The following is an 11458-nucleotide window of genomic DNA, read 5'->3' as shown; positions in this document are numbered from 1 at the left end:
ATATATATATATATATATATATATATATATTCATGTCCTACTTTCTGCACCTTTGTGCCTTAACTCCAAAGATAAATTTTCCATTGTCGGGTTTTATTGTTGTTAAATCGAGTATTGCGATATTCGGAAACAGAGAAACATTGCTGTTTTATTCCAATTGAAAAACCACGAGTGTGGAAAAGTGAAAAACGACAGATTTTGTCGTATCAGAAGGTTTTCAGTCCCATACAGAAATGCATGACGTAAAATATTTTAGAAATTTGTAGTTTATACGATTTTGTTTGAAAACAAAAATCCTTTTTCATCTGTATAAAAACAATTTTGATTTTATGTAACTGGCTATTTGTTTATTTTTTGTAGTTGCAGTATATCAGGGCATTGCTGCTAGTTCTGGGTGAAAGGGGGAATGTTTCTTAAGTAAAAACACTCCTTTCTAGGTCAAAAAGTGAAGCAGGTAGGATAATAATGCAAGTTATGTAGGTTAGTAGGCAAGCGAGTTGGAGAGTGATAGTGCGTGTGTGATGCGATAGACCGTAAACAAGCCCATTGAACCCACATGTTTTAGTGTGACGCCATCTACGGGCGTTTAAGATAGTTATGGCCCCACCATTACGAAGAAGTAATCAAACTTTTTCGATGACGAGGAACCCACTTTGAGACTAATAATGCTTGGAGATGGCTTGAATGGGTAACGAGAGAAACTTTAATATATGTTTTGTCATCACCTTGTCGAAACGTTGTATATTTGTTGTTATGTTAAACTTATATTAAAGGTTTTCTTCATTACCCATTCAAGCCGTCTCCAAGCATTATTTATCAAACTTTTGTTTAGATTTTCCATTTTTAATATTAATATACTACAAGTTATTCGAATTAAGCTTGTTTTCATCACGATTATTTATGTACTTGTGTTACGTATTTATAATTGCTTAGAAATTTACATAATTCTGTACATTTTTAGAAATAACATTAAATAGAAAATTGAAAAACAAAAATTCAATCTTGATTTACATCAAATTATAATAATGGTTTTAAGTATTTTATAAGACTAGTTTCTGATACTAATAAGATTTCTAGTCAAAACTTAAGATATTTAAAAAAACATTCTCATGATGTAATTATTGAATAATGTCACTTTGTTTTACTTGTGTAATGGTGTTTCAAGATATAATTCAAAATTGATTGTGTATTTGTATTTGCATATATGATAAATGTCAAAGTAAAGTTTATCAAAATTGAATTACTGTTTGGTATAGTTTTAGTACTTTTTTGTGACACTTGTGTAATAACAGAACTTCAACAGCTGAAAATATTAATTTATAATTATATTTCTAAACAGCATTCATTGGTAGCTGGTGTAATGAGACTAAAGAAAATGCACTGTCCCGACTCCTGATGTACCTTCCTCTCTTAGCACCTGGCAATATAGAGGCCAAGAACCAGTACCTCAATCTCATTCCCAGAATTCTTTCTCATTCCATTGAGAACAGTGTTCACATCGAAGAAAGTCGGCAGCTTCTGTCTTACTCCCTCATTCACCCAGCCATCTCTAGTGAAGACAGACGCACACTTACACAGTGGCTCCATCACCTGGAGGACCGAATGAACTCTTACAGTATATTCAATGGGCAGGTCAATGGGTCTTGTGATGCTGGGTCTGTTCTTAATGGCAGCGGAGTAGTAGAGGGTATTACAGGACGACCAATAGCCTGTAGCAGTCGTTTAGACCTGTGGCGTAGTGGTTCAGTCAGCTCTCGTGACTCTGGTATTAATGTTAATGGGAACTTTGCAGAAATGAATGGATACTTGGGTTTGAATTCTCTTGGAAGCAATAGCCTACCTCCAGGAATTGGAACCAATCATATAAACTTACATGCCATGAATTCAGCTCCCCCAAGTGGTGTGTCATCCATCCAGTCTCAAGGTAGAATATTGGTTTATCTATCTAATTTTTAGAATTGTTGAGAAAATATTTACAGAAATATTTGGTGATGAATGAGAACTATTAATATAATTTAAAGTATTTTTTTCACATTTCTAATTATGTATTTGCCCACTTTGTACTTGGGGTATTTCAAAATTAAGAATTATAAAAAAAAGAATAATTTCTTATTCCTATAGCATGGGGTCTTACCATCTGCTGGAAATCTTAATTCTCACATGTAGCTAAATTAAATTCACGTCATTAAACCTGCAACCTGAGTGAAATATCAGATCAGTGCTGATGTACCCGAGACCAGCCGATAGCAGGATTGGATTTTGACACTGTGAATCTGCATGTTCCACATGTCCAGGTGTCCCTAATGTATATGTACTAGTGGTTTGCGTTAAGCTTTAAAACTTGTCTTCAAATAAATGATGCACTTATCAGATTACAAAAAGGACACAAGTAGAATGTTGGCCCAAAGATCTTACGTCAACTGCAAAATGTTGTAAATCATGTCCACTTAGTATTTTTCATCAATATAAACACTATAACAAACTCCCTACAATGAAACATAGTAATAGTTATGAATATCAGAAATAAAGGCACTTTTTGAATGATGCTAAAATATTTTAAGGGAAATAAAACTATGTTAGAAATATGTTTATCTTTTAAAAAAAAATTAAGAAGCAGTTAATATATATATCAGGACATGACCTGAAATGATGGTCACCAATATTTCTTTTCACTTTTCCCTGACTGACCTCATCTTGGGATACATTTCACTCTCTCCATCGCGAAGGCAATTGAATGTATTGCACATTTTTATAGGTAAACAAACTTACCGATCTGATCTTCTTAAAAATTGGATCAGGAAAACATCGGGGAATTCTTTAGATCAGATCAATATCAGCGACTGCTATGGAGAACAGTCACAGACTTGCATGTCATGATATATAAGTGGTGGAATTTCAATTTGAATTGAAATTATTTTTTTTTTGTAAAAAGTATTCATTGAGTGTACTATTAACAGTATTTTTTTGGCTAGCTTAGAGTTACCCCAAATTGCTTACTAGTTTTTGATAGTATGGTATAAAGATATAACATATGGAATAGTCTTAATTCTGGAAAAAATTAATACAGATTCTAAAAGTGATAACATAACATATTAAAATTTCAGTTCTTGTATGAAAATAAAATAATCTTGAAGCAAGATATTCCATTTTCTATAAGTCATACACTACCTTGTTACAGAGAAGTTCAAACGATATCTAAAGTCCTATGTGATATAACTTAACTCCGTATTTTCTGGAAAGGTTTGCATACTAGAGCTGGGCGATTAGTGATATGTTCTAATTGATTATTGATAGCTTCATTAATCAGTTAGTGAAGTGTCCTTCCAACCTTGGTACACACAAACAAATAAAAAAACAACAGTTGATGGCAGGTGAAAGTTTTCTTCCTTCTAGTCAGTAGTTCATAAACAACAAAGAAACAGTTGGTGTCAGTTACTTCCAGCCAGTTGTCTTCCAACTAGTCAACAGTTAAACATTAGTGACAGTAACTTTGCCATAATAAAGACAGGTAGACCAAGTTTGGTGTATAGTTGGAATAATCAAAAATAGTAAAAATTGGAAACATTAATTTCAATTAGTTTAATATTTTTATGACAGTTGATATATACAGGGTTTAGATTAATAGAATGTTGGATTAATCAAAACACTAATTTCAGTTAGTCAAATTAATCATAATTTTGATTATTCAGTTAGTTTATATGACATTGATTGATTAGATTAAATTGTTACACATTAATGACAGTAGACTTCTCAGATTTCTGTATTGGGAAAAGATTAAATAAGCCCGTTTTCTTTCACATTTGCTCTGTATTTCTAGATCATAACCCTCAGTTAAAATAGTTTCTCAAAGTTACTGAAATGCCATTAGTTTTAAGTATACACTCAGGCTGCAGCACTTTTAACATGCTCTGTCTTTCTTCCAATAAACTTTTTTTTTTCATGGTTAAAAGTAAATTGAAAGATAAATTTTTTAAATATTTTTTATATTGGTTTTTCCCCAGTATGAATGATTAAGAAAATTCCACAAACATGTCTTCTGTAATGGAAAAGCTTTGTCATAATTTTTTTAGTAAACATTCTAACACATGGAAAATACTAAAAAATTTAGAACTCATGATAACAGTACTTTAATCCTACAGGTTGTCATAGACTAAATGTTGTCATTTGATTGGTTACTTTAATCCTACAGGTTGTCATAGACTAAATGTTGTCATTTGATTGATTATTTTTTGTTTGTCAAATCACTGCTGTCAGTATGATTTTATAGTTATTAATGTATTTGAACAGAAAATGTATAAGGAAATTTTCTCCATATTAGGCATATTTTTTAGAATATTGGTTATGATTTTAATATTTCAACCTAAAATATTTCTTTCTTAATCTTATACTATGTAGGTGACTTAAATTATCATAAACTTGTGTATTGATGTTCAAGACACAATCTTATATTTAATAAGAATACTTATTTGACACTGATGGCTGACTTGAGCAGCAATAACTGGATATGTTGATACATTAAAAGCCAAGTTCAAATAATATTAAATTTGAACCGATAGAGAAATCAGTGGTGCTTAGGGCCAACTTTTGTATTATGGGTGGTTAAGTTTAATTTCTTTAACAATACCACACCATATTTCACATGGTTTCAACATTATATATTTAGTCAATATGTTTGGTTAAGCACAGCATTAATTAATACACATGTTGGAACTGCACAATTGATATAAAATCATGAATTGGACATCATAATAAAATATTATTTCATTAATAATATCAAAGTAATGAAAATACATTTATATCTTAATAAAACATTGACATTCATTTTGTCAAGTTTACAGTGTAAAATTTATTTTAAAACAATTTACTGTAGTTTAGCCCCAAATTGAGTCAGTCATACTGAAATTGATGTTACTCCCCAAATGTTGTTTTGGTGGTGTTAACGAAAGTCTTCTCAAATTTCGGCTACTTTTGCTCAGGGTAATTTTGTTTTGTTCTTGATTTGCACTATAAGAATGGTTTTCAACATGTTCATGACATTAGGACACAATGCACACCTTCAAAAGAATATATCTCTGCAAGAAGTAAACCAATGGGCACAAGTATTATGTTGTTCAAAGGCTCTACTATATTATTTTTGAAAGGTAATTTTTTAGGCTTTTTATCATTTGTTGATATTAGGCTTATCAAAGCAGCCATTTGTTTCTGAAAAAACAAATCCCAATTTTTGGGTTAAATTATTTATTATAAGCTTGCAAAAAGAGTTTAGACCATAGACTTTTGTTTATCATTCTAGAGCCTGTTGTTTGAAATTGACTCTTGAAGATATATCAGGATCAAAAAGAATGTTTTATATACATACATTACAAAGATATTGTTATTATTTTTTATCAGTTTTGACCCCAAATTAACATAATGAATGTTAATGTATAATGAATGTCACAGCCAGTAAAATGGTTGTCTACTTAACTCTAATTTTGCTTTCCAAGTGTCATGTTTTACATTATATTTGAGGGGACAAAATATCCGGGTTTGCATTGCAATTTGTGAATCACTTTCCTCTTTGCTTAGTATAATGTATGAATCATTTCTTTCTCTTGTATGTTGTCTTCAAGACTTCCCCCAACACAGTGAAAGTGCCATAACATTTCAGTTCGATATATCAAAGCCAAAGCTGATGTTCATTTCTTGGAAATTCACACCAAACAGCACATACAGTATTTACAAACTTTGTCATGTGTATGTCGCATACACATACACTTTGTAGTAGTCTGTTCATGATGTTTGGAATGACCCTGCAGCCTAGCCAACTAGACTAGACTACCTATGTATAGTATATGCACTACACATTTAGCATTGTGCTGGTTACGAACTCTCAATACGAGGTTGTTCCCAAGGACCTACTAAGTTACATTTTTACCTGTATATAGTTTTAATATTATACCTTTCAATATAGTATGTGTATCGTCACAAAATTTGGCAGACCTTTAGTAAAACTTGCAAGTCGTTTGTACACAAAAAATCAGTTTTTCAATGGAGTATTTTTTACTAAAGATTTGTCTGTGAGTATATAGTCTTTTCTTTTTTTTACCAGTCTAAATGTAAAATGGTTTCCATATTAAGATTATAAATACTTTTCTTTATCTCAAATATCATTTTCATGATCTCTAAAACCTCCTAAATATGTTTCACACGTTTTATTTGAATAAAATTTGATTTTATCTGATATTTTCTCTGTGCTGACTCTATACAAGGTTACTAAATTGACCAACCTTGTAACCAGCAAAAAAAATCTAAATTATCCTTTTTTTTTCTAGAATGATTTCAAATTGTACCATGAAACTACATTTATCCTAAGTGGCTTTAAACTCGTAACAGTAAACATCTATTTATACTTAAATTTTATTGTTTTAATGCTCTTTTAACCATGTTTTAACTATTACTGCTAGTGCTATTTACATCATTATAATATAAATTGTAAATGTAAATCACTTGAGAAACATACAGCTCATGTTATGCTGTCGAATTACGTTACCCACAAGCTTGCCTCAATAAAAAATTGTTTATTATATTATTATTTATTTTATGTAATCTAACCTAAAGAGTTTCCTATTTTAGTTACTTTTATTATAATAAATAAAGAATACATATGAAAAAAAACAAGAAATAAAGTACCTACCTAGGCCTCTCGCTTCTTTTTTTTTTTTTCTGTCAACTGTCAATGACACTTGACCCTACTTTTTATACCAATGGTAGCAGTGCACTAAATAATTTGTATTTAATCAAATAATGCACCAAAGAACATAGAATAACATGCATGTAAAAAGTAGACAATGTCCCATAACTGTCACAATATTTCTGGCTTTCTAACTGTACGACAAGAGCCATTACAAATTCATTCAAGCTATTTGATGTGTTGACCATGGGAACAGAACGTGTACTGAAAGAAAAATTAACATTTTCTGTATGGAAAACAATGTACTATAATATGTCATTTTATAGATGAAAACTTTTCTTTTCATCTGGTTGAAAATGATATAGTATTAAGAGAAAACTATAGACAAATCCTGAAAGAGAAGATGTAACAGGTGGGTGTAGCAAGAGGAGTCTGATTTTCTATATGATGGCTCTGTAACCAAACAGAATTGAAGGCTATGAAAATTAAGCTTTATTTGAGCAATGACAAAATTATAATTGGTAATTTATGTTAAATTTCATACTTGTTGGAGGGGGGTGTTAAATACATTAGAGAAGAGGGGATGCTAGAGAAAAAATGTCACATTTCTCACCCTAGGGGAAGTTGGGATCTTTTTTTATAATATTGCCTTATAAAATAAAAGATTTAAAACTTGTATACAATTAAAATATGGATTATTAGCTATGATTTTATGCTATACTAATTGGTATACCATGAACAAAAAAAGTAGTCTAATTAAATTTAAATGTAACTCACGAAAATCCTCATGACATGCACAGTAAAGGATGCCCGTGGAGAGTGGGGTAATTACTGCTGAAAAGTCACTCGACATTTTTTTCTTCAAAAAGCCAAGAAGACCACATTGTGAAGAGTTATGAGGTCTCACCAATAAAAATAGAAATTAGATTAATTTGAAAAACGATTTGTAGCAACCTTGTTCAATTGCAATATCTTCAAGTCACTTCTTTCTCTGGTTAATCGATTGTTGCATTGTTTTGTGACAGTTGAGGTGTTTGATATTTTTGGCAGTTTTGAAGTTTTACTTTATATACCAGGAACTATTTTGTTCATGAACTGCCATGTATGGTACAATTAAATATTGGGGTTTGAAGCTTAATAAAAGTGTTATTAGAATAAAACATACCATTTACCTCTTTTTTATTAGTGGATGTCTTTACAAAGAGTTAAGACTTTTAGTGCTGAATTTAGTTGACATATTGTGTTAAAAAGATGCCAAGTAATATTTGCTAATTGCTAATCAAATTCAATATTAATTAACAGCTTCTGCTAATCAAATCTACCAAACTATTTTGTCCTTTGTATTTGTCCCTTATTTATAAACAAATTCTTATAATTATTTTCATCCATTTTTGAGAGGAAGATAAATTGACAGTAGTTTTTAGCTTTGAACTTGTCTAAATACATTTGAGGGGTCGGTGTTGCTCTAACAAAATTTCACATTATCTGTTGAAAGAAACTTGTATATTTGTTAGACCTTAATAATTTTCAGGTTAGTTGTTTAGGCTACTAGATAAGATTTATTGTAATACAACCAATATTTCCTGTCTGTTGGTTACATTTAAAAGTACAATTTGTCATTGTTCAGAGGTACTTTCATCCTCAGTAATTTTAATTAAACAGTTTTCTGTGTTGGTTGTATTCTTCTTGACTTATTTTTAGTTTTGATTAAATTATAGGTAGTGGACAGACCCTAGGTCCTTCTCATTCACGTATCCGCCGCAGCAACAGTCTCACACCCCCTAGCCCCACTCATCATTTGAGATATTCTGGCCTTCCTAATGGAACATCGCATGATTGGAACATCGATAAGGATATGAGACAGCAGTCTGCACCAACTAACAATTCTGAGAACTCGACACTCTCATCTAGAAACAGTGTAACATCTGGAAATGGTACTGAGATGCATGCAGAGAATAAAGAAGTCAGCGGGATGAAAGGTAAATTTAAAACTGATGATTTTTATACAACAATCATATAAAGCTGTGTTGAATACCAGACCTCACGAAAATATTTCATTTAATATTGTAATTAAGTCACATATATAAAGCACAAGAAAAACACTACTAACAGGTCATAACCTACATCTTTTCAGAATCTAGCATATTGTAAGATGTAATCCAAGTGAAAAGAAATTATTCAGCAGAGTTTCTGGACAATATTTAAAGAAATACCATTTATAAAAACAATGTATTATGATTTACAGATTTTCTTTACTACTGCTGTTATAGAAGTGCTTGTTTTTATTATATACAGTGTCTCACTTTCTCTTCATCTCACATCGTAGTTGGATGTTATCCAAGTTGTGTGTGTGTATCGGGTAGCACAATACCAGTAAATGTTTAGATCTTTCTATGGCTATGTTTAACCTTAACTTGAGTCACTTGCAATATAATTTATTTCTAAACACCTGCCATACACACACTATAATCAGAAACATCCCATTCAGTCCATAGTTATTTAAGAGTAATTTGTACACATTTCCAGACTGTTTTTTGGAGAACGATACCAATTCATAAGTAAGAAATATGCATGTTTAGTTAATAGATTTGTTTTCTAACAGAGATGATAATATAACTTTTATACTGGAAGAGTTTATATTTTGTGCTTTCACGTTTCATTAAACTTAAAACAAATGTTGTAATGTTTCTGTTGTTGGGTGGGTTCTTTTGGATTATTTTGTAAAAAGCAGAATGCAAAACTCAGTTCACTGTTTATTGACAAAATAATCTTTTTTCTGTATCTTGATAAGTAGTGGTGTACTGGGAGTTCTTCAGAAAGGCCTTGCAGTCATAGTGACAAAACTGTAGTGATAACAGGTGTAGGTCACATTGGTTTTCATATTACATATCACATAATTAATGTTATTTGAGAGATATGTAGCTGGTTTGGTCCTTGTACTTGCCAGTTCAGTTTCTAAATGTTTTAAATGTTACATAATCCTTTTTCATTAATGTCTTTTTGTACTTCCATTTTTATGTCATTGATACCCTTTTTTACTTCCATATTTATGTCATTGTGACCCTTTTTTTACTTTATAAATTTTGTTGTATTATTGGTTTTCATTTCCTGTGTTTTCCATCTTTTTCTTTCAAATTGACTTTTCTTCATAATTCTTTTGTACATTTTACTTGTTGTTCTTCCAAATTCTTTCTTAAACTCCTGTCCCTTTCTTCTTGAATATTTTTGATTTTCTGTAACTGTTTCTTGATTTTTCCACCATTGTACTAAATTTTCCATCTCTTCAAGCACAATGTCATAATCTTGAAGTTGTGTTTTGATTTTTATTTCTGTCAAAATGACCCGAGTTCTGTTATGTTGTAATTTAAATATTTGTCTTGTATAATGTTTTATAAAGATGATAGCCCAAAACTTAGCCACAAGAGAAATAAAAAAAACAGTGGTTTCTAAATTTACAATTATAGTATTAAGGTATTAATAGTTTTTCTTATTTATATGAAATTGAATTTTAAATGCATTTTCCTGATGAAGAATAAAAAGAATTTGTGACAATTTGCATGTTTTCAATAGATAATGAAATAGTAATAAAATCAGTCTAACCTTAACTTTCTAATGTGTACTGGTAGCTTGACTATTCCTTTTCTCAAGGTTGCAGATTTTTTATTGCATAAGAAAACAAATCAAGCTTGACAATGGAAGGGTGATGTGTGAACATGTACCACTGAAAATGATGACAATGAGAAAAATCCAAACTGTGTTTAATTAGAACGTGCCTCTTTTTTTTTGTAAAGAAAAAAGGAGGGTTTGCTGAAATCTGTATTATTGGCTATGATTAACAACTAAGCTAAGCTGCTAATTCTGTGTTTATATTCTATACATTTTGTCTGTTTAAAATAAAAACTTGAAATTCATAGGCTTAAAAGAAACTTAATTTACAGGATTAAATTTTATGATCTCCACTTTTCACTGACCTTATTACATTTTAATAACAATCACTTCTCACTCCATTGATGTTCAATATTTTTTTTTATCTCATAATGCTGGACAATGAATATTAGGAAATTCCTGTACCTTCGAGATTTGTTTGGTTTAAACCAACACATGATAATGTGGAATTTTGCATCTCAACAGTGTTTAACTTTTAATCCTCAAGCGTTTTCTTTCCTATCAGTTCCTACATAGTTTATGTTTTATTATGTAATTATTCTATTTGTCTTCATTAATTCTAATTTATTACATTTAATCAGAAATTACACAATCTTTATGATTTTAAATTGTGATTTAATATACCTTAAATTATTTTACAAAGATTATAATAGTTTGCAACAATTTAAACTCTTATAATTTTATAACGGCCTATAAAAGTCTTTTTACAAGAAATAGATAATTTTAATATCGTTATCCATAACCTTTTCAAACAAAACATAGTCGTGTCACAATTAAACAGAATTTTTAACCTCTGCTTGAATTATTCTATTTTACACAAAGAAGTTACACTTCTGCACAAACATATGTTAGACAATGGATATCTTGACTGACATTCTAACAAGCATTACTTACAAGTTTCAAATTCCAGCCACCAGCACACAATCCACAAATTTTCCTTCATCATCTGCCTTCCATTTTTGGGCTCACAGACCTTACATATTAAAAAGAAGACATCTCTCCTTCATAGTAAAAACTTCTGCCCTGAAATTCAGCTCACACCATATATATGTATGTGTGTGTTTGTGTATGTGTGTGTGTGTGTGTGTATATATATATATATATATATATATATACTAC

At 30.5% G+C, this 11458-nt stretch overlaps 1 protein-coding gene across 3 annotated transcripts in view; it reads left to right on the top strand.

Moving 5' to 3' along the window:
• Window positions 1-11458, top strand: part of LOC106461518 (protein Smaug homolog 1-like) — a 58427-nt gene that overhangs the window by 17521 nt on the left and 29448 nt on the right. For all 3 annotated transcript variants that reach the window (XM_013921345.2, XM_013921344.2, XM_013921346.2), the window contains exons 2-3: window positions 1340-1924; window positions 8392-8652. In XM_013921345.2, the coding sequence (XP_013776799.1) occupies window positions 1340-1924; window positions 8392-8652 (846 nt within the window). The remainder of the gene's footprint in view (window positions 1-1339; window positions 1925-8391; window positions 8653-11458) is intronic.

This window comes from Limulus polyphemus, unplaced genomic scaffold, assembly GCF_000517525.1.
Source record: "Limulus polyphemus unplaced genomic scaffold, Limulus_polyphemus-2.1.2 Scaffold976, whole genome shotgun sequence".
Classification (NCBI taxonomy): domain Eukaryota; kingdom Metazoa; phylum Arthropoda; class Merostomata; order Xiphosura; family Limulidae; genus Limulus; species Limulus polyphemus.
The sequence above is the reverse complement of the archived record's forward strand: the minus strand, read 5'-3'. Positions and strand labels throughout refer to the sequence as shown.